Below are 25,362 nucleotides of genomic sequence, written 5' to 3' on the forward strand. Positions count from 1 at the left end.
ACATGAGACACCTGACATGAGATTTGTTTATAAACAACAGAGCAAGAAATAAAGCTGATTTAAGCAGCACAGCAACATTTTTCTCACCAGCATAAGTTTACGAGCCAAACTATAACCAATGTCAAGTTCGAGCAAGGGAAAACTGGTAAGCAAATGTTTTCTGATGCAGCTCTATTATATGCAACAGGGTCAAAGTGTTGTGCCCTGTCTATTTTAAAACAGGTTTGTCCAGCGAACCGTCGCGAGACTCTTTTTGACAATTTTGATAAAGGCCATGGCTATTTATACGACCCAATATCCTGAGGGAACGTGATCCACATGGTGCAAAGCGACAGTATTTCCCACCTTCGGCTGTAAGCTAAAACAGTCTCAATGTCAAGTTAAGTCACAGTGCCTAATTTCATAGAGCTAAACGGTCGATTTTGTGCTTACCGGGCGCACCAAGCAAATTGTTCATTTCATAGCCTTGGTTAAGCAATGTTATTTGCTTATAGCGGCACGCAAGCAAGCAAAAAGGGTCCTTAAAGCCCCATTCTGCTTAAGCGCTCTGTTTAAGCACAGGGGCCAATTTCATAGAGCTGCCGTAACGGTCTTTTTGTGCTTATTGGGCGCACCTAGCACATTTTTCATTTCATAGCCTTGCTTAATCAAGTTTTTTTGCTTAAAGCGGCAAGCAAACAAATAGGGTCCTTAAAGCCTCTATTTTGCTTATGAGTCACCTTATTAACACAGCGCATAGTGCAATAATTATCATTGCAAAAGTTGTTATTGTGCCGGTGCAAATTATAAGTCTCTAAAATGCCACAGAAATGTTCGTACAATGTATTATCTTCTTATTTACTCTCAAGTTAGTGTGTAAACCTTTCAAGGGGCGCTTTGAACCATTACAAATAGTAGATATAAGCAGAGAAGGCGATGATTCTTTTTTATCGCCGCTCTGCATTTATATCACCCGCCATTTTGTCAGTAGGGGCCTACCTTCTTCTTTTTAGCTTAAAGGAACACGTTGCCTTGGATCGGACGAGTTGGTCAAAACAAAAGCGATTGTAACCGTTTTTTATAAAATGCATATGGTTGGAAAGATGTTTCAAAAGTAGAATACAATGATCCACACAAGTTTGCCTCCAAATTGCGTGGTTTTCCTTCAACTGTGCGAACTAACATGGTCGGCCATTTATGGGAGTCAAAATTTTGACCCCCATAAATGGCCGACGTGTTAGTCGACGAGGTAAAAGGAAAACCACGCAATTTCGAGGCATTTTTGTGTGGATCATTGTATTCTACTTTTACAACATCTTTCTACCCATATGCATTTTATAAAAAACGGTTTCAAACGCTTTTCAAAGACCAACTCGACCGATCCAAGGCAACGTGTTCCTTTAAAGGAACACGTTGCCTTGGATCGGTCGAGTTGGTCATTGAAAAGCGTTTGTTATAATATGCATATGGGTAGAAAGATGCTGTAAAAGTAGAATACAATGATCCACACAAACATGCCTCGAAATTGCACGGTTTTCCTTTTACCTCGTCGGCTAACACGGTCGGCCATTTATGGGAGTCAAATTTTTGACTCCCATAAATGGCCGACCGTGTTCGTTCGCACAGTAAAAGGAAAACCACGCAATTTCGAGGCAAACTTGTGTGGATCATTGTATTCTACTTTTAAATTATCTTTCCAACCGTATGCATTTTATAACAAACGGTTACAAACGCTTTTTCACAGACCAACTCGACCGATCCAAGGCAACGTGTTCCTTTAAGCAAATGATCTAAAATCTTGTGAGCGCAGTTTGTTTGAATGCTTAAGCTCGCGATATAGGTGTACATAACTCCATGGTTTAAGCAATAATTTTTGCTACGTTAAGCAACCAAATTTTGTTACTGTTGAGCAGCTCTATGAAATTGGGCCATTGGCTCTGTTATGACGTATTGTGAACTTATGGTATTTTCGAAACTAAGTTGGTTCGGGGAAAGGCATTAGTGTAACTTTGTACACAGCATTTATTTTTCAAAGTGGCTGCACTTACTTTCGAAACACAAAATTAATGAGTCATTATTTTGTCCCACTCAAAAAAAATTGATTGCTTAGTATCATGCTACATCAACAACCGTGTGGACTATCTGTACAGCGTCCACATTGTTATCCCTATGATTGCATGTACTTCATGTGGGCATACATCGGACGTTACCATCATCAACATAATCGTTTCTACAGTTCCTTCTTTTGAAGTTTCCATTTGCCCTTTTGCTTATTCTAGTTTAGTCATAAACGCTGTTGCATTCATCATTAGCGTCCAGATAGCTTTCTTCTTATTTATGTCCGTTTGTTGTTGCCAATCAACGAATCTTCAATATGCTGTCTGCTTATAAGGATACACTACAAGGTACACACCCTGACACACTCTTTTGTAGCCCATTACTACGGTGTTTTTTTTAAGGGACATCGAACACTTTCGTAAATACTTAAGTAAATATCTCGGTTTGTACGACCAAATCACAACTATTAACGTATAAGTGTTAACGTAAATATTGGTGGGATTTTGCCCGTGTCGCAATAGTCTCGTGACATATGCGTAAAATCATGTCCTTGCTGGGCCACCATACTTTGTTAAAATGTATCAACCTTGTGAATCTTGTCACATTGGAAACGTCCAAACCCCCACAAGTCTTAAGAGTTCAGGCCTTCACAAACATGAGAGAGGAAGAGAGAGAGACAAATCAGACTCCGACCAAAGCAGGACAAGTCCTTGCTCCTTGCTCCAAGCAACACATGCCCTTGATTCAGGCACAGTTCCTGTTATTCGTAATAATAACAAAATCAAGACTCAGCATTTTGGGTGATAAATCCTGCGCGAGGAGAGGTTTCTAATATAATAGTCTAGACCATAGGGCTGGGCCCAGACGGAGTGGGTCCGTCTTGAGGACGCAAGACAACGGTGTGAGAGCGATAATTGACCGAGGAAAGAAAACGCACCGGGCGGCATTCCGTATCAATTCACGGGAACCGCCTCGGGGCCAGATTAGCTTAGAAATCCAACCAAACCTGACGAAAACGAGTCAAGTGGGATCTTTGATGAAAAAAGGGATGGACAACAGTACACAAACATCAATGACACTTTTGTTGTTGTTTTCACAATTTAAAGTAATACACCGTACGAAAGTACATGGTGTCAGCTTTAAAGGTATCATATTTAATGTTGATGACTAAACAAAATAAATTAAAGAAATGGAACGGTTTTTTTTAGAGTAGCAGTTGTCATTCCAAATATGTCCGTATCAACGTGTGATATATATTCAAGGGGAGTTAAAATATTATAACAGTGCTTGTATAATAAACCTTGACAAAACCTAAACTGTTATTCAGTGTTTTATCTACGAGACGTGTCCATCACATTTGTTATAGTAAACAGGTATTGAGTTTATGTTTGAAATGAAAGGTTACAAAATGCAAGCGTAAGTCAAAGCCCAACCCAACCACGATTCCACAGTGAATGAGAGTTTCATTCCAATGGAGACACGATTATCTATCAGCGGTGGTTAGTCGAATCGGGTGCTTATGCCCATATCGATGATTCAAGTTTGCTGGGCTGTACACGTTGGGGCACCGTTTACCCAGCCAAACTCAACACAATTCGAAACAAAAGTCACCAAGGCCTATACCATGTCACAGAGGGTGCCCCCCCCCCCAAAAAAAAAAAAGAGAAAAAAAGAAGATACTCTAACACCCCCCCCCCAAAAAAAAAAAGAGAAAAAAAGAAGATACTCTAACACACTCTTTTCCTCTTGTGCAGAGGTACCCCCATGACCCCCCCCCCCCCAAAAAAAAAAAAAAAAAAAAAAACTAAAATAATTTCCAAAGCATATATAACACAAAGAAGACACAGTAGGAAGAGTGGTATACACGGGAGGAGGGGGAACACCATGCCAAATTGTCTTAATTTATCAGTTAGAATAGAAGGTTGATGCATTTTTGATACACTGAGTGAATTTTACACACACTTGTCTTATAGGCGGGTGACGAGTGCAAATCACTCGTCAGGCTTAAAGGGCTTTTCCGCTCAACAATATCCGGCAGAATAACAAGTACAGCGGTCAGCAAGACAAAAATACACGCAACAAGAAACTCCTTCCCTCATTGACAAAAAAGTCCGCACCAGGGTCAAATCCATAGAAAACAAACACATTGAAAATAGCCGGCGAGGATTTACATAATATCATGAAAATAACCACAACAAATTACCAGTTCCCTTCACCTGTCTGAAACGACTAAAGTCACTGGGTGTTGGTCATACCCAATCAATGCACTTTAAGGCATTTACCGGCATATCACTTTGGGGTTTTTTGACCGTTCAGTTTATCATGAATGGAGATAGAAAACATGTAATTTTCGATGTTTTTCATAAAAGTGTGGAAATAAATGTTTATTTCAATGTACAGGAAAAGTGTTATTTTAAAACCCTATTTCATTTGGTGTTAATTTTGATTCTCTCTTCAGTATCTAAAGGCTACGTGACAATTTGAATAACTGTAAATTTGAACACCCCATTTTTGCAGTGTGACATTTCAAACACCCTTTAATCAAGTGCCCTTTTATGCCAGAAGACCACCCCACCAATAAAATGTAATCTATGCGAAATTCTTCCTCCATAGTTTGAGTTTCACTGATTTCTAATCAGAACTTCTTGAGAGAGCAACCTTGCCGAAATAACATCTATTTAGATCCTAAGCCTGCCTTGTATGGATAGCGAGGCCGCAATTAAAATATCCGCAGTCCCACTCAAGGGGCGGGAGGGGAGTGGTGCACGGCCTTGTGCACTACCGTAAACATGAGGGAACAGCCGACAGAAGTAGTCTTGCTTCGAGGCGTTACTATAATGTTTTCATTTCTAATGTCAATTAACATTGCTCGTTATATATGAAGTTGATGATGAAATTACTAAACATTTTAAAGTTGGAAATTGCCCGAACATACCGTACATAAATACTGTATATTGTGTTTTTTATATTATATTATGTACGAATGGACATGGTACCGCATACCGAACCAAACGTCTACGAAAGGAGAGCCTTGATGAAAGACTAACCATTTATAGCATCTTCGGATGGGGGCGGGACATACCTGGCAGGGGGTAAATCAAGCCACATGGTTAAATTTATTTCCATACCAATGACTTAATACATTTGTCCTTAAAACGGACAGCGTGGAAATGAGATGGAGCTTTTGGGGGCAACATAAATGTTCTCCCTTTAGGCACTGGGTTACTCACTTTTCGGTGACTAAAGGTTTGTCCTTGTTATAGCATAGAGTACTCTATGGTTATAGCAACAAGACGGGGCTGCTCAGTGCGCAAGCCTAGCCCTGCTCTTGCGACTATAATTCACCATTTAAATTAGGACCAGGGGAACCAGTCTATGGTCCTTTTCGAAACCACGGCTTCGGCTTTGGATTCGGCACCAGGCTCCGTCTTCTCGTCCAAGCTAGCCTAGGCCGAATCTAAAGCCGAAGCCGTTGTTTCGAAAAGGGCCTACATGTCTCGCAAACCGTTTTTTATGGAAGTCTTGAGTAGGTTGCTTCAAAAGAGGGCGCTATCACAAATAATTTGTATTTGGGGAACAGAACCTCCAGGGTACAGAATCTCCTGCCACACCGGAACCATGCCAATCCTTTAGTCGTCAATGATAACCATGCTCGGTATTGGACAGGGGGTATACCGACATCATCCCATACTTCATCACATATTGGTTTTCTGGTACAACATAATTCCTGGTAATACCACAAGCACACAATGATGAAAAAGAGGGTAGGCCCCATCGAGCACAAAATGACGGATTTAAGTTTGATGGACCTTACTGTCTATACAATGTTGCAGGCCCTGTCCCAGCTCAACACAATGTAAAACATACCAATGCCCAAAATGTGGCAGAGGGTGTCAACAAAATGGTCCCACACTTTAACACACTTTTTTTCCTATTGTACATAAGTATTTTTAAACCTCACCATTATACAATATTGTTTTAGAAAGTTGAATCGGCGACTTAGTATATTAACTATAGCAAATGTAAACTCTCATGGAACAACACTTTTCTTAAAGAAACTGGACACTAGTTAATTGTCAAAGACCAGTCTTCTCATCTTGGTGTATCTCAACATATGCAAAACACACGAAGTTGTGTGCGTTCAGATATTTGATTTCGAGACCTCAAATTCTAAGTCTGAGTTCTCGAAATCAAATTCGCGGAAAATTACTTCTTTCTCGAAAGCTGTGTCACTTCAGAGGGAGCCGTTTCTCACAATGTTTTATACCATCAACCTCTCCCCATTACTCATCACCAAGTAAGGTTTTATGCTAATAATTATTTAGAGTAATGAACGGAAACATTTCTTAGGAAAACCAGTGGCCAAATAAAGTTAATGGGGTAGTAAGCGTCTGAAAAACAAGTTGTTAACTTGTTTTTCCAAACATTAAAAGGGTTGAACACTACCGCTTAATATTTTATAATGGTGTTTTGCCAAAATCTTGAACAAACACGAATTATATCTTATAAACAGGATTCGCAACGCTCCGATGCAACCACAAAAGGATAGATTGAAAACTGGGACTATTAAAAACCAGCCGCGGCGGCTAGTGGTACCGACACAAGTCATTCATAAAACCAACAATCAAATATTTTATGTCATTTGTTAGAAATGAAATGGCCCGTATCGCCGGGTAGAAAGTCTACAAAAAACGCCACCCTGTATTCTGGAGGTCAATGACATTGTAATTGTTAATCAAAGATCTTTGACCGACAAAATAAGTTTATCAAAACACAACTACGGATATTACTTTTTCTGTTGTTTATTTTGCCTTCTTCCCCAAACTGTTTTTGCGGGCCCTGGTCTAGACGGCCCATTTTCTTTCAGGTTGGTAATAACTCAAACAGTTTTTAGCATAAAAACTTACTTTGTAACGAGGAATGGAGAGCCTTTGATTTGATAGTATACATTTTATTGAGAATTGGCTCCCTCTGAAGTAACGTTGACTTTGAGAAAGAGGTTACGTCTCACTAAAATATTGGAATCTGAAAAAGGCTTCATCAGGTCTGAAGCCTTTTTTTAATTAGGCATCTGAAAACACACACATTTTTGTGCAACAAGGATATTTTTTCTTCCATTTATACCCTCGCAACTTCGGTGGCCATTAAGCCCAAATTTTCACAGCTTTGTTAACTTATAAATACTTGTGCAAGTGACATTTTTTTGGTACCATTTATACCCATTATAACAAGGCGTAACCAGTTAAATCGGTTCAAAAATCAAGACCTTGTTTAAGACTTATATACTAGAAAGGGGCAACTATAATATCACGGTACATATAAAATACAACGCAGAACATACGATTGTCCGAACTCCATTATCTACCTCCATGACCTTTAAAGGGACGCGTTGCCTTGGATCGGGCGAGTTGGTCTATGAAATGCATTTGAAACCGTTTGTATTGAAATGCATGTTAGAAAGATGTTAATGATCCAGACAAATATGGTTTTCCACAAAATGGCCGATTAGTTCGCAAAGTAAATGGAAAACCGTGCAATTTCGAGGCATACTTGTGTAGATCATTGTGTTATACTTTTGAAATATTTTTCTAACCATGCATTTCTTAACAAACGGTTTCAACCGCTTGTCACAGACCAACTCGCCCAATCCAAGGCACTGTTGTGCCCCTTCAACTCTTAACCCTACAGCATGTATTACGAATGGGTTTTCGGAATAGAGCTGTTGAAACAATGTAGACCAGTCACCGTCACCATGATGGCTACAAACTAATGGATTCTGCACATGCTTCAAGGTCAATCGGAGGAAAGGAAATCAGATGTAAAACCAAGTCACATAAAGTACAACAATGGGTGTTGATTCCCCTCTATCTCTAAAACTGCAAGATATCCTATCCCAAACTAAAGGATATGGCTGAAGTCCAAGTGCAAACTCATTTTTCCAAAAACTCCAGTAATTTGCGTGGACATCCTAGTAAAGATATAATACAACCCTAATGTTTGCAACACATGCGCATCATGGTAGATCGTTTCATGAAATCTGTGGTGACATGAATCTATTTACATCTGTTGTGTGATGATCCCCATATACATGTAACAATGTGTTGTTTTGCCATTCCAGGATATACTCCATCCACCCTCCCATCATAAGGAAGTCATTGTTTTCCGTCTTCAAACAACAAGGTGTAAAAGTGCACAGTTCACTCAATTAAGACGTGGTGTGAGTGTGACCTCGTACCCAAACAACCATTTTGCCATACGGTACACTGTTCAGTTACACGAAACAGACTCGTGTCCCAGTGATGTCACCACCCCAAACTAAGATATTTTACGAAATGGTCTGACATAAAGCCGTCAATATGCTACGGGACAACCCGTAATTGTCACCGATCATTGCCTGCTGTTGATACAACATGAAACATGACACACAGGAGAGGAGTGAATGAACTTGTACAGCTTTCAATATAAACTTGTTACTTTCTACTTCCATGAACAATCGCAGCTTAGTAAGCTACACTGCAAAAACTGCGGTGTCAAAACATTACAGTGGGTGTTAAAACATTATGGGTGTTGTCACATAAACGGTAACTACAAAAAGGCTTCCAACATTTTTATAAGATCGGTGTTGAAATAAAATTCAGTTCTGCCGACACAGTTAAATTGTGTGCTTATTTTAACACCCTGTCTCTCATGGGTATTGTGACAACAATGATGTCCATTTGAATTGGATTCGTAAATATTTGTCATGACTATTGTTATCACTTATCAGCTTGCATTTCATCAACATTGTTACATATTTGAGATGGAAAACGTCAACTTATCAGACAAGGTTAGACTTTTCCCCGCTCATAATTTTAAAACTTGTGCAGTACTATCATCTTTCTCTTTCGTTCTGCTTGACATGTGGTAATAAAGTTCAGTTTAAATTATACTCAACGCAAGGTGCCGCCCTGCAGCGGCCGCGATCTCGATAAAAAGCCACATCATCTTCTCCCGATACAAATTCCCCAACTACAGAAGCCTAGAAATAAATCTTACAATGTCACTTTGAAATATCACATGCAAGCTTCTGCTAAACAAATCATCTAAAATAACTGATGTAAATAATTCAAGCACTGCATGATTTTCGAACAACAACAGAATTAATATGTTTGCCATTTGCCTGCGCAGAAACTGAAGTAAAACACTCATAGTTCAGGGTGATACTGAACCAACCATGGCCCATTGGCCCTATAACCCATATACCTTGACCCAAATCTTTATCATAACCGTTCCAAATTAAGTCATTCCAGATGTACTGAAGTGTTTGTTATAAACTTGTGAAATGTTCCAAAATGTTTCAAAATTGCATGATACAAAATTATATCCAGTGACAAGTGACAAGAGGATGGAGGGAGGGGAGGGGCGGTCATAACCGTTTCCCCACCTATTGCACCCCACCCATCTCTACGCCCACTTGCCCTCACACTTCAGTGTAGTACAGAGATTAGTGCATGTACATGCAGTGGTATAGATCCACCCCATTAAATCACGGAGGTGATTATTTCATAGATTTTAATAGTAGGTGAGTAAATCGTAGATTAAATCAAGGAGCTTGGCATCAATACAATTTTGGAGTCTAAGATTCAGGTTGTCAAAATATTTTGGTTGTTGGCTGTCTTGGGAAGCATCTTCGATTTTTTGATTGGAAATTAGCACTCGAAATCGAATGGACTTAAGAACGCACGTCCACTCGGTGTTGTTTACAGAGTTGAAGAATATGATCTTTCCTTGTGTACTAGAACAAAGTAGTGTCCCCCCCTGTAGGTAACCCCAGCCTGTGAAATTGATCTGAAAAGTCTAGTTTATATATCATGATCACAACCTGTTTTCTTTCAAAAAGTTGGGAGACTTCTAAATATTGTCTGAGAGCGATCTTTTAAAATTGAAAAAAAGTTTAGCAAAGTTTACTTTAGGACTATACTAGTTCAGACGGGAGTGCCCCCAAATCCCATTTTAATGAGTGTGCAGACAAGTAAACAAACAGTAACACCACGGGCGCCTTTGTTTATCCAAAGATCTTTACACCTCATTAAACGCAGACATTGTTGTCAGACATTGTAATAAGTAACTTGCACAAACTATACAGCTGTGCTTTGTTTGAACATGGAGGTAGCTTGAACAACTAGCTTGTTTTGGGATTCTTGAACTATACGCATTAAAGGGGCACGGTCGTTGCCTTCGGTTTTGGGCCTATTGGGCTGTTATACATAAGCGCTTGTTTTTAAAATTAATATGCCCTTTTATGGGATGGAATCCAAATAAACTTTTCTTGAAATGTTGTGTGCTTAATAATTTCATTAGAGACGGTCCACTACTTTCTTGAAACTATTTACTCCACAAAATGGTGGACTGCATGTTCTTCTGGCCTGGTTGTACTTCAAGATGCAATATCAGTCAAACATAGTTGTTTCCGCTTATAAACCCATATAATTAAGCACTTACAGGGCCCCGTAAGGGCATTTTGGTAAGCAAGGGTCACTATGGCCCGGGTTGGACTCCAGGGCTAAGTTCACTACCACCAGTCGGACACTACTGTACTTCCACTTATTTATAATGCCATGTACATGTATGTCAGGCCTGATACTTCATGTAGGCAACAAAGGCGATTACCTACATGCCCCATGATCATTGCCTTGGTGCCCTTGAAATGCTCCAGTAGAAATTTACATTTTCCTCATAGGGTGCCCTTTACCAAGGAGAAAATGCCTTGGTTGCCCTTGCTCTTTCACAAACGGAGCACACAGGCCTGTGTATGTGTGAAGCCCAATATTACATCCAAGCACAGTTTAAACCAATAGTTATACCATACACAATGGTTTGACCATGGTTTGACCCTCAATGGATCGTCCATCGTTCGATATTGTTTTAAGTTCACAAAGTCAAAGGTTGTATAATACCACTCTGGCTAAATCTGTATATCACTGCTGACCAATACGCACCCTGGAGCAATGTCCTGTAACTGAGCACTCAGTGGCCAACTTCTATTTTATTTGACAGGAAACATACACAGTATATACTTGGTACAATGTCAACCTTTATTCCACTTGGCAGTTCTAGCCACTCAGGTATATATCAATATAGAACACGCTTAATCTCAGCAGCTTTAAGCCAACAGTCCAATACAATCCATCTATTTGTTTCTTATTTTGTAAAGCGCATAATAATAGTTTGAAAAGTCCCAGTTAGCGCATCCATAAAGAAAACAATAAGATACAATGAGAAAGGATGCAAATTACAAATCTAATGGTATTGCTTAAATTTAAAACAAAACTGTAGGCCTGCAAGTCATCCTAACTCAGCATGAGGCCAGGCATTTCTTTCTCCATGAGCACACCCTCGAAGGAGGCACATTCTCGCACTCTTGTAAGGATTCCTTTGTTTCATCATTAACGAGCACACTGGTCAGCTTATAATGCCATATCTCATACAGCTGAGCCATGCCTTCAGTCAACATGTGGGACGGTGGTTCGGTGACAACGTCGAGCAATATTTGCTCTATGGTGAGAACAAGGCGCTATTTAAAGCTCCATGGTTCAGAAAGGGCAACATGAACAAAATCTGCATGCACATTTTGTTCATGTTGATTTGACCATTATCTGACATGCACATTTTGTTCATGTTGGTTTGACCATTGTCTGACAATTATGAGTGTCGAATATAGCGGTGTCTTCACTTGTTATTTCTGATATACGAACTGTTATAACAATGGGAACTGCTGACGTTCACATAAAGTGAGAGCCATGGAGAACGAGAATCCGAGACTCACGAAATATTCGAATACACGTGCAGATCGGGAAAGGGTTTCAGAGAGTTGCTCCCGCACAAAAAAAACCAAGATAATGCAGCCACATTAATGCAAATACCAACCAAAATTATTTATAGATAGGTAATTGAAAACAAATGTCTATGACTAAAAATAAAGCGAGCATTATGAGTTCGTCGGGGAGTGGGATTTGGTGTGGGGGGGGGGGGCTGGTTGCAGGCACACAGACAGGGTGGCTAAAAGTTATTACCTGCCAAACCTTCCTTTACCGTCTGTCTCAAATGGATTCAAGGAAAGACACTAACCGCTTTTATACTTCTAAGACCACATTATATACTTCTTAGACCACATTTTCTGACGTGTCTACCCCTGGGTAAATCACTCCACGACACCGAGCTCGACATTGACCCCATGGCGTATGGCACATGGGTGCACCATTTTATTTGAGACACACAGAATCTCACAGAAGTTGGCTACAAAATAAATTACCTAAACAAAACAGTCAGTCTTTCGTAAACACCACTCTCCGGAGCGTGTGAAAATAACAAACCCTTGGGCTCCAGACTGATCAGGACGTGCATAAACACATTCGTGGGGCGTGTGGGAACAACGGCCCCTGGAGGCAGCAACCAGACGTGCACAGTTTACTGTTTTTATGGTTTCTTCCCCATTTCACAATTATTAAACAAAATACAGAATCATTAGGTTCATCACGGAAAGTTCACCAATTTGACACAAACTGTGCACGTGTACTGAAAACATTTGCACGAGAGTTTCCCTACATGTAGTTCCGCTAAGCCACTGACAAAATAAATGCACTGGACACTATATAATTTTTAGAATTACTTAAAATAATTGAGCACATAAACTAACCTCTGAAGTAACAACAGTTTTTGAGAAAGAGGTAATTTCTCACTGAAATAATAAAAGACTTCTTTTTCTTTCATTACTCTCACGTGCAACTGCGATGGCCAATTGAGCCCAATTTTTCACAAAGTTGCTATTTTATGCATATACTAGGCCTTTGTTGGGGTACAGGTCTTTGACAATTACCAAACGTGTACGGTGCCTTTAATACGACGGCAAAGAAAGGAGAGTCTGGGCTCAATTTACCAAAGACACCTTGCCAGAACCAGCCGGTTTTTTACCTTGAAATACCGTCCGCTCAGCATTCCTGTGCGGTCTCGTTAAGCAAAGTATTTGGCAAGGAGTGCCCATTATTTTCCCAGAACAACTTCAAGTAACAACCTTTCAAGGATTCTGACATTTTCCACTTTGACTTTTTATCCTTAAGAGGCAATTTTATACGTGTGCGACGCCTGCAGTCTGCATCGTATATAAGGGAACTAGTCAGGTAATGCAACTTAACTAATATTACTAAAGTGACAAATCAAGAACAGCGTTTTAAGTGCCATCCTGAAAGTATCAACTGCATTCAGCTGTATTTTTTGTAAGAATTTATTTGGGAAAACTTGTTTTGATTGAGCTAAAGTGTATATGTTGGGCCATGTTGGGCACACCTTGACGTTTTGTCTGACAAACCTTCGCAACATTATGTTTTGCAATCATATTTTTTTTTTCTGAAAGGGGGATTAACCAATGTTTGATAGACCAAATTGTTTTGTGGAAATATACACCCGTCCAACTTTTTTTTGTATGTCTTTTTATTAAATATATAAAAATTGTTTCTTCTAAAGTCTTCACATAAGGAAACCCTTGTACAAAGACTATACAGTTGGTTTCCAAATTTGACGGGCCTATTTAGCAAAGGTTGTTAAACACGAAAAGCAACGTGCGTAAAAAAATACTTGATGGTTAATTGGAAATGTGCAGTGGCTCGGGCGTTCGTGGCGTTTTTGCATCAAGTGGGGGCATATTAATTCAGCAACCAGTCTATGTTAATTTACAAAATATAGCATAAAAGTAGCCATTTTACAATCAAAATAGTTGTAAACCTCAACCGTAATGTACCAACCATCATTTGATTACAAAGAAACGCGTTTTTTTTTTTTTTTTTAAGGACAAATGGAAAATGCAGCGTTGTTTGTCTCTCGGGAAAGTTCCACACTAGCTCTTTAGCGTTTTATAAAAAAAGCACGATTTTAGTTCATGACCTTTGTCAGCGGTGACCCAAGGGGTCATACGTATCGTTACCAAATCTTCGCCCGACGCTTACAATAATATTTCCCGTGGACCGTTGTTGGTTTCTGTCTATCAGCGGAAATTAATGCAGACCGAGCCGTGTTTGGACAGGCGTATGATTTGTTCACGGGCCGGCGAACAAACACTCTGGTATACTGGTGGTATAAGGTTATGATAGGGGTGTCAAGTTGTCAGCAAGTCAAAACAGTTTTCCGGTTTTCTCAAAAAACTTTCATTTGCTTGTTGATTTTATCCTTTTGTTGCCTAATGACTCCAACTAAAACTCAACTGTCCGAACAAAATAGTTGACCTCTGTCAAGGTAAATGCATACATTCAGTTCACTGGTTGCGAACACTGGGTGCGTTAAATTCAAAGGAGTAATGCCATCAAATACACAACATTTTTAAGGAAAGTTGTTCTTTATAATGTTCAAACTATACTCTCAGACCTGCAACCATTTTTATGTACAGCATTCAGAAACTGTTAATCATAGCCCAGTTTTGCAGTTGTAAAAACGTTTTACTCCGATCGAAAGTAACAAGACAAACCCAACAGAGGGCGCTACATATACCCAAGGACGGAAAACAATCACTTACATCTGCATTTTAAGGAAAAACCTCGCACCAAGCCCTCAAATAACTCCCAAAACAGAATACATGTACAACATTCAGCCCGTGGACATAAGTTCTTTCAGCCGCCAAAATCAGCTACAACTGCCAAAAGAATTTTGAAGTACAAATCTGCATCAATACCAACCAATGCCGTCAAAACATCCTTGCAATTTTGTCCATGAATGTTTCAACTTCCCCACAACTTGGAAGTCATTCATTTTGACGCTGAAGTCTGGAGTTGATTTTCTATACTTGTCTGCTGATTGAAAAGCACCCACGGTAGACCCTTCTGTGGTAATGCATGCCACCTGAATAATCTCAAAGATACGGTAAAGGATCGGGAAACAGATGACCTGTATTTAAAGGCAGTGGACACTATTGGTAATTACTCAAAATAATTATTAGCATAAAACCTTTCTTGGTGACAAGTAATGGGGAGAGGTTGGAGGTATAAAACATTGTGAGAAACAGCTCCCTCTGAAGTGCCATAGTTTTCGAGAAAGAAGTAATTTTCCACGAATTTGATTTCGAGACCTCAAGTTTAGAACTTGAGGTCTCGAAATCAACCATCTAAACACACACAACTTCGTGTGGCAAGGGTGTTTTCTTCTTTCATTATTATCTCGCAACTTTGATGACCGATTGAGCTCAAATTTTCACAGGTTTGTTATTGTATGCATAAGTTGAGATACACCAACTGTGAAGGCTAGTCTTTGACAATTACCAATAGTGTCCACTGCCTTTAATAATCCGCAGCTTGTCATTTTAATACTTTAATTCAGACATATCTGACTCACGAGAAATGTTTCAGTCAGGATTGATGGCATAAAGCCGAAAGGCATGCAGGGTCAACTTTTGGTTATTGTCAAAGACCAGTACCCTCATTTCGGTGTACTGTATCCCAACATGCGAAAAATAACAAACCTGCTGTACTTAAAGGAACACGTTGCCTTGGATCGGACGAGTTGGTCAAAACAAAAGCGTTTGTAATCGTTTTTTATAAAATGCATATGGTTGGAAAGATGTTTTAAAAGTAGAATACAATGATCCACACAAGTTTGCCTCCAAATTGCGTGGTTTTCCTTCTACTGTGCGAACTAACATGGTCGGCCATTTATGGGAGTCAAAATTTTGACCCCCATAAATGGCCGACGTATTAGTCGACGAGGTAAAAGGAAAACCACGCAATTTCGAGGTATGTTTGTGTGGATCATTGTATTCTACTTTTACAACATCTTTCTACCCATATGCATTTTATAAAAAACGGTTACAAACGCTTTTCAAAGACCAACTCGACCGATCCAAGGCAACGTGTTCCTTTAATATTGTTTATCGAAGTTGCAAAGAAAATATTGAAAGGAAAAAATAACCTTGTTGCATACTTTCAGATGCCTTAGAAAGGCTTCATTCTCAGATTCAATTTTTGTTGGAGAAAAATTCCCGCTTCTTTTATACTTCAAAGGGGACGTTTCTAACAGCTCTCTCTCTCCAAGTGCTCTTCACCACTAAGTTTTACACTTATTATGGTCGTGATTTTTTTTTTAGTAATAACCAAAGAAAATCCTTCCCTCCAAACACCAAAAAAATGTCTTCAAAGCACACTTCATATTTCGATTTAACGGGTCGAAAATAAGCAACGAATTGGCAAAAACAGCCCAGAACAAATTACTCTTCCATGAACCCAAGGTAAAAACGAACCATCGGCAGCTCCTTTTCTCTGAAGGAACCGATACCATTTAAAAGGGGGAAATAACTGGAATATCTTGATAAATACCCCAAAGTCGAAATACACGAGTCTTAATCACCTGTGACAGACAATTGCTGTAGTGTGCATACCACTATCGTGTTAAATGTCATCAACTGTCATAAGACAAACAGCTGTATGAAATGTCAATGCACAAACCATCTTGTGTTATTCACTAACTATTGGATGACGGATCTGTGGTTTTTGAAAAACAATTCTTTATTTTTAGAACATTCGGCTTTAACTGAAGGGACAACGATCGGTCATGCTTTGCGATTTTAACCTTTTGTGAAGCATTTTGCTCCGCTATACAACAGAAAACTTCAACTGAGTATAGACCAACAAGTTTTTATGTCCATAAGTCCATTTTTTAATATCAAAAATAGGATTATCCACCCATTTGAAATTGGTTTCATCCTGTCCCTTTGAATGGTGAGAAAATTAGAACAAAGTTGAACAGTTGCATTCCCCCCCCCCCCATGTTTCTTATATCAACATTTTAGCTGATTCTGAAACAATGAACCCGCATGATCAAAGGCCGCGGTTCCGGAAAGATAACTCGTTTTTCGAATCAGAGCAGGACAAAACATTGGATATATTTCATGACAATATTACACTACCTGAATATCAACACCAACAAATCGATGCCATTGGGCAATGCTGTCCATCAACACGGTGCATATTCAATTGTACGCTTTTACCCAAACCAAGAACACGGTTGTGTAAAATGGCGGATAAGAGAGCACGTGCCATTCAAAAAGTTTAAGCGTTTACTCCTATTTTTCAGAACATAAAATTAACTTTGCTTTCTAAAACCTCCATGTTCATCAGAATTAAGGCCCATTCTTGGTCTCAGTGGGCCTATATTTCTGGGTCTGGCTGACCCCAACAATTGGGGTAAATAGTGGGATTTGGACGTGGATTACGTTCGGAACAAGTTTGGCGTTAGGTTGACCATGGTTTTACGTAGAATATTATAGATCATCAACAACAAGTAAACTGGGTGTGTTTTTTCCAAATGTAGCAGTATCATGCATGCTAAAGAATGTGGTCAATATTTATAATGAACGTCCAGTGTGTGTAAAAGTAATGGATTTGTAATCGGCTAAAATCGGATCACGCAACTTGTTATGGCCCTTTATAGTCTGAGAGATACGTGGTTCAAGCGCAGAGGAAACGAAGCCAGTTCAAACACAGAGCAAGGACCGTGGGGGGGGGGGGGGGGGGTTCCGGATCCGTAGTTCAATGTCCCTGCTGGTATTACAGGATCACTTTGCAACTGGGTCGCGTCACTGATATTTTAGGCTGGCTTCCACATCTGTTACTAACTAACCGAGAACCAATCTTGCACAGACTCATCATCAAGAGTGATGCAGAAGTAGACGATGTGTGAAATAACACTCCAACTGTTCCGCTAGATGCTGCTGGAAAGGTTGATGTGATTATCATTAATGACTTGAATATTTCCCACTACCAACCTTGGTTTTTAGACTATGGTTTTAATGTCAAGCCTTTCGTGACTACATGCTAAAATCATGGAGGTAGACTATAATCAAGGCTCTGATCAACATGCATTGAAACTGCAACCCAAGAGTATATAAAAACTTTTTGTATAGCCGAAAAAACAAACACTACAAATAAAGGTATGTTGGTGCATGAGTTGTCAACAGAGGGCGCTAGATGGAACAGGTGTTTAACATGCCTTGGTTTCACAAGTTTCCAATTATTTTCAAAACTTTTTGTATAGCCGAAAAAACAAACACTACAAATAAAAGTATGTTGGTGCATTAGTTGTCGACAGAGGGCGCTAGATGGGACAAGTGTTTAGCATGCCTTGGTTTCACAAGTTTCCAATTATTTTCATAACTTTGCGGTCATAATTATAGCCACGTGGAAACTTGGTAGTGAAAATCTATAACATAGTTGTCCCGTTCTTGGAAACTAATTGGTTATAACGGAAACAATCATATCAAGTAATTTAGCAACGCACATGATTGCAGACTGAGGGAGGAGGTTAATTTATGTTGCGTCAAATTTGCGTCAAACACAAAAATGAAAAGTGGAAAGCTGTACTTTGAAGGAAATTTTATTTATCAAAAGTGTTTCCCCGTGAAAAACAACGGCAGACTGAGGGAGGAGGAAAATTTATTTTACACCAAATTTGCGTTAGAAATAAAAATGCAAAATTTTGTTTTCAAAAGTATTTCTCGGTGAAAATCATCAACAAATGCCATCACGAATTGACCCCAAATTCTTGCGGTTTGCAAAAGTGTGTCTTCCTTCATGTTTGCATCATTGACTTTGGCAAGCTGTAAAGATACAATGACTATAGCACGCGTAGCTTTGCCATAGCTTTGACGTTCAACCTCGCAGGGGGTTAATTGGTTCGTTACAACGGCATGGTTGGTAGAGCAGTGGTGCGCTATGTAGTGTAATTCGCATGACATTCGATCTGAGTTTGGTCTTTAGTAGGATCTTGGGCGATGTTCCATTTCTTTATAAGGGATGACTTCGGAGGCTCAACAATTTCTAGACAGATCATCGGGCAGCAAGGAAATATAAAATATTCAGCCGTCAATATCAACAATCGCTTAGATGATTGTTGTTTTTTCGTTTTAGGATTATGAGTGTCGTATATGCTAATTGCTTGTTTTGTTAATATCACAACAAGGGAAGTAATTAACCAGTTATGTTATGTTCCATGGTTTTAAACTTTCGGATTAAACAAATAACAATTTACCAGAGCGGGATTTGAATGTGCGATCTCTATATTCATGGCCGGTGTGCTTTACTATTTATGCAACTGAGCTACATCAAAGCCCCTGGCTTCGTTTTAACAACCACGTTGTGAACATGTATTTTCGTCAAATTAATTATAAAGGCCTGTCAAAGGGATGGGTCAATCTCAAAGTCATAAGCTTTATCCTCTTTTCCCCTCTTAAACTCTTTAATTTTGATTGGAGCAGAGAACTATATGGAAATAAACAGGGAAATTGACGTACGTTGATGTCCATGAATTGGGACAACAGGAAATATAGATAATTTCCCAATTTCTATCCTTTTCTCTTCCTCTACTATATTTACAGAGTCTATATAGACAGTTATATTTTCACAGGATGTTCATCGCTATTCCCCAACGTTGAAAATAGTATACCAAGATAGTCAGATGAATCCGGTCATTTAGGGTTGAGTAATTACCAATGGTGACATCATCGAGGCAGCAAAGGAAGGTCGTCATTTGTTTGTGTCAGTGTCAAAGTCGTCCACAAGTATACATGTACAACCCCAGCGGCGGTACCAAACATCAATCCATCTGTGTTGCGCGATACAGAATGAATTCAATAAGTTCAGTAACATTATTGTCATCAAATTTTAGTCATAAAATTGTATCATGAATAGCAGCTCGATCGCCATCCAGTGGCTACTCATCAATATTACAGTCATATCTTTAATTTACTGCGGACGTGGAAAGAGTAGAGATATTGATGGTAACGTTACATGAGTTATGTTGGGAGTTGGGTGGGGATACAGTGCTTCCACAATCGTGTCAGAGGGGTACATGCGTAGGGGGGCCTGACCTCGACCTAAACACTATTCATATCGGGGTCGAATGAAAATAAATTGCAGCACTTTAATATCAAAAAAATTGTACGAAAATATATGGTTATTAAGCTTTCGTATATAGCATGATGACGAGGCCTAAGACCTAGTTCAATGGTGCAACGAAGATAAACAACTTCAATGGTTTGTATGCAGTTCAGCACAGGCTATAAACAGACATGGTAATGACTGATAAAATGACTGCTAAATATGATTAGGTCAGTACAACAGTCATATACAATATTGATATCGATGAATTGGAAATATGACATCTGTGGGGTCGATTTCACAAAGAGTTAGGACTAGTCCTCTTATAGAAAATATACAAATTGCATGGATAGTCCTAAGTTAGGACAAGTACCTGGTCCTAACTCGAGATAAGACTAGTCCTAACTCATTGTGAAATCCACCCCGAAGTTCTACCTGCCGTGGTCAAACTGACTGTGCTATTTCTACCTCCATGGTGCTACTTGGCTCGAGAGAAGGGGCCTAAAGGTGGACAACGACTGGCGAAAGTGCCTTTTTAACAATGATAAATAAACCATGGATAGTAAATTAAGTATACACCATCATGATTGGGATTCCATTTCACTGACATGACAATGAGGACCACCATAGAGCAAGGCAGAGAGGTCAAACATGATCCCATCAATCTAGCCGAAACTCAAAGAACCAAGCAAAACACACGTGGTGTAGACCCAAATCAACTGTCACCATAAAAGGGGCACGTTGCCGCGTCGGGGCTGACTAGATACCCATACGGGTACCCCTGTAGCCCTGGCATGCAACGGAGGAGTCCAACCTGGGCTAGGGTACCCCCTTCGCACCGCATGGGTCGTTCGTTTTTTATCATCCTGAATGTTGCCTATATAACGTGTAGAAGAATACAACTTCACAACACACGTCAGCAGAACTTCAGAACGACCCATCATCTACTCCTTCCTATACTAGTCCTATAGCTACACCTCGGTAGAACCATAACTAGCTTTAGAACTTGAACAATTTCGTTCCGCCATCGTCTCCACGAACGGTGACCCTCGTGTTGCCAGCATCATAAACAAGCTTGCAGCTGGTCAACCATCTCACAGTTATGCAATGTCGTTCATTTTTACGTAAACGGCTTATCATCGACTCTTATCATTCATACAGGCCAGATAAAGGTGTTTATTTCATTGCCCCATCCATGTTGCAAAGTAACAATCGGGGACAACTTACCTGTGCTTGGATGCTGAGTGCATTGCTGTCCAAACCGAAATCGGGCACCAGACTAATCCTTGAGAATTGGTGGTAAACACCGCGCTGTACACCCCGGGCAGTCATCATGAAAACAATGGAGGCGAAACAAAAGGCGACCATCACGGTCGACCTTTTGGCCCGGCTTATCATGGTCCGCAACTTCATAGTGTTGAAAATTTGCTCTTGAAGTCACAGCAGAAGAGCCAACTTGTTCATTGTTGTTTCTACAGTTTTCCCAGCTTGCACAAAATGTCCTCTAAAACAATGGAGCACCTGCAAGGCCTGATGGATTAGATTTGAAGGTATTGTACTTGCAGCTGTGTGCGCGAACCAAGGAGGACGTAACCTCAGCACGTAAACCTCAGCAATGTCATAAACGGTGCAGTTTCACAACCATAAGCAGAGAAACACCATTATACCTGCAGCAGTGTTGGCTAATAACCTGAAATTAAAACCGTCCAGAGAATTGTGGCTATAGTCCCGATCCCATGCTGGTCCACACACACACCGGAAACACTGTGTACTATTCTTGAATCTGGTTGAATATTGCCAATAACAGACGAGGGAAAGTTTTACAAAAAGAGAAACACTTTCGGTAGTTTGCCAACCACACAACAAAACACTAAAATGACACCCCGATTTGTCTTCTTGCTGATTTTGATCTGTGAGGAAATCCAACCCGGAACTTGGCTGTGTGGTTTATTTCTGGGTAATGAAGTGTCGATAATATGGAACATTTGCAGACATGGTGTTCGCTGTAGAATGACCCAAGCTCACCGAAAAGCACGGAACCCTTCAAACTCAATTTGACCTGACGTCAGCAAAATAACACGATGCCCAGTCTCGAGATTTGCAGCATGGCAGGTATTGTTCCATACGGCGTGCGAGAAGTCCAAACTGGAGTTCATCCACACAACTGAATACACAAACCTAGCCCGGATGCATTCAGTCTAATGTCACAATATTCAGTCGTTTTGTTCTATGCAGCTTCTTCTGCCAACCAGTTTTTTAGCATAAAAATAAACTGGAGAAGCCATGCCGCGTGTATACCAAGACGTTTTGAAGCGCACCGGGGGTCGCTGCTATATGCAAAGGAAAAATATTCTTGACCTTTCAGTCGGCCTTGGAAACGTTCCTGTACACAGTGGTAGCGTCGTCTGCAACTTCACTGTACATGTACACACATCCCATAACGACACAAGCAGCTGGTACGCACTTGTTGCTAGCTTATGCTGAACCTAGGGTCGGGTTTAGCTAGGTCAGCCACAACGTGCACCATGTACAGGTACAATGTAGTCCGTGGTTCAAAATTACAATAAGGATAAAAATGTAACTCTGTCATTTATTGTCAAGGACTAATCTATCTGCACAATAGGATGGTGTGTGCTAATGGTGTATCCTAGGTTGGTACGCAAGCGAATTTACCACGGACATGCGTGATCTCATTCACTGTACAATACAACCTATGATAACCCCTGGTGTATTGTCAATATTTGCACGGGGATAAACAGTGTTTTTCTTTGAAACACAAACCCATACTGAAACAACAAATTAGGGAACAAATTAAACAGAAAAATACATGTTTAAAGTCAATTTGCAGTCTCGTGCGAAATTACACACTCATGAAGAGTCATGCATGTTCTTGCGTTCGACCCTGGGTTCAAGAGCAACAATGTCATAGGAGGTTCCGGGTAACCAACCACAGGGTGCCTCGATGATGATACCGCACATGCGGGACGTCCACCCAAAAGCTTGCCGCCGTATGATTCATCTTCGTTCCCCACAGGGAACTTTCTTTTCTCCACGGTATATTGTATGTGCTCATGTACATGTATAGGTATACCTACTCGTAGGCCTACATGGATATGTGTAGGCATATGAATTCTTAGGACGAGTTCAGTTCCGGTTTCCGAAGACGTTGGGACGAATTGATTTGAACCCATCCTAAGCTATAGGACGGGCTATACTCGACATAAATTATAGCGTTTCGTGAAAGCGGTTGCCGGTCCCAAAAGGTTGGGGTGGGAAAGTATTTCCACGTTCCCGAGAATTCAAGACTGCGTCATAAACATTCGTTTGGTTAAGGTTCAGGAGGTGCTATTGTCGCTCACGTTCATTCCCTATAGTTTCCGAGAAAAAATCACACAACTCAATATGATCCACCGGATATTCAATTTGCAAGCTGTAAACAATTTACAGTTGTTTCAATAGTTAACGCGCCTGGCAATACACGTCCAATGTTTGCACTGCCACATACGAAGTGTTTGATGGTGGAAATACATAGGCTACATCACACCGTCCTTACTCTATGATCACACTCATGCCTAGCTTGAGCATCTGACGTCACACTTCGAGGATTCTTGCGGATAAAGACAGGGGTTCAGCCTAACTACTGCCGTGCGAAACACTTTTTTAAGATTGTCCCACAATCATTTCAAAAAATCACAAAACTTGTGTCTGTATCTTTAATCAAATAAATTCATGTGTCCGAATGATTATGTTGCTAAAAACTATTAAAAAGAGCAGAACTAATGGAAGACAGTTCTGTGCTTATATGAAAACAAAACAGGGGCGCTGGGTGGGAGGTTCACCCCGCCCCACCCACCAACACCTTCCTAATAACCAACCCACCTCAACTTTCTCACAAGGTTTTTGCAATGATGTAATAATGATATTGCCATCACCACCCTAGCCTTGCTCAAGGCAGTCGCATTATTCGCTCCGAAAAGACGCCGCTGTAAACCCACCCGTATAGCCTGTGCGTGGTGCGTGCGATCACACCGCATGACCCACCCGTATACACACTGTCACATCGTACGACTAATGTGCACACAAGTCATCCGCACTCGTACCACTAACCGCATGCGGAGGTCTCCGCATGCGGATAGTGTACGGGGGCATCGTGTCGTGCGATGTTACGCACAGTGAATACGGGTGGGTTTTTTATACAGCGGCGGTCTTTTTTCGTAGTGAATAATTCGACTGCCTTGAGCAAGGCTATCACAACCCCACACACTTGGAGGCCTCCATGCCTCAATATACGGCCACAGCTGGTCTAAAAACGGCAATCATGTTACATTTTACCCCATGGTGATTTTAAGATCAGTTTTACGAGTGTTTTACACCCGAAGGTCGACAAACTTAAGTGAAAACGTGTGTTTCGTTTTCAAGGTCCTCAATAAAGGGTGATAAAAGTATGGATGATCTTAAAGTAGGAATTTAATGACATCTTGCCAAAATATCAATATTATAATGTTTATATCAAGGACTTTCGACACTGTTTGCTTTGTCCAATACCATACGATGTATAGATTACTGAAGGGAAATGTTATTTTCTTTCCGTGAGTTACATTCGGCTCAATTTTACCAGCAGACTAAAGAGACATTCGAACTGGTAACAAAAAAAACTACACAACATATATCAAGTTTGACATCTTAAACACCCACAATTTTCTTCCCTCTTGTGAGTAAAAGGCTCAATTTTACGCAAAAGAAGGAGACATGTGTACTCATGGACCATAAAAGTTTGTTGAGAGCTGTTATTGTGTTGTTTATGTTACCCAGCATAATAAGACAAATGGAATACCTGATGATTCTCTTGCACTGTTTTGAGAATAAAGTTCATACCCCTAATAATTATGCTCTTTTAAAAGTCAGAAGTCAAACCACAATATTTTCAATTCCAGCGGGTGGACCCGATGTTACAACTTCTTATTGAGTCATAACGTATGTTCACCAGATGTAGAACGCCACATACTTCATTGGGTATTAATTCAACACGAAGTGTCGAAATGCATTACACGTAGAAACGATCAAACGTGAACATTGTGCGGTCCTTCCGGAGACCAAACACTCACAGTTTGGACAATTATTGCAAAAACGTGGAGCAAAATATTCAAAATGTAAATGTGGTTTTTTTTTAGGGGGTGTTTGTTTGTTTGTTTGTTTGTTTGCATGTTTGTTTGTCTGTTTATTTGTCTGTCTGTCTGTCTTCCCAACTACACTTATCACATATGAAAAAAACAACCTTTACAACCTGTCTTGTATAAAGTGGTGTTCTACAAGTGCAACTAAACTTAAATTATAACAAACATACACTCGACTCAAGTGTCACACAAGGATCGTGCAAGGTTGCATGGTGGAGTGTTTCAACCATGAATGGTTCGTCCCTTTAAGAGGCAATCTTCAC

At 40.1% G+C, this 25,362-nt stretch overlaps 1 protein-coding gene across 1 annotated transcript in view; it reads right to left on the reverse strand.

Moving 5' to 3' along the window:
- LOC139936327 (carbohydrate sulfotransferase 14-like) overlaps positions 1-22,447 on the reverse strand; it is a 45,740-nt gene extending 23,293 nt beyond the window's left edge. The window contains exon 1 of the mRNA XM_071931121.1: positions 21,153-22,447. Within this exon, the coding sequence (XP_071787222.1) occupies positions 21,153-21,338 (186 nt within the window). The 5' untranslated portion in view covers positions 21,339-22,447. The remainder of the gene's footprint in view (positions 1-21,152) is intronic.
- Between the last annotated feature and the right edge of the window lie 2,915 nt (positions 22,448-25,362).

This window comes from Asterias amurensis, chromosome 4, assembly GCF_032118995.1.
Source record: "Asterias amurensis chromosome 4, ASM3211899v1".
NCBI classification, from domain to species: domain Eukaryota; kingdom Metazoa; phylum Echinodermata; class Asteroidea; order Forcipulatida; family Asteriidae; genus Asterias; species Asterias amurensis.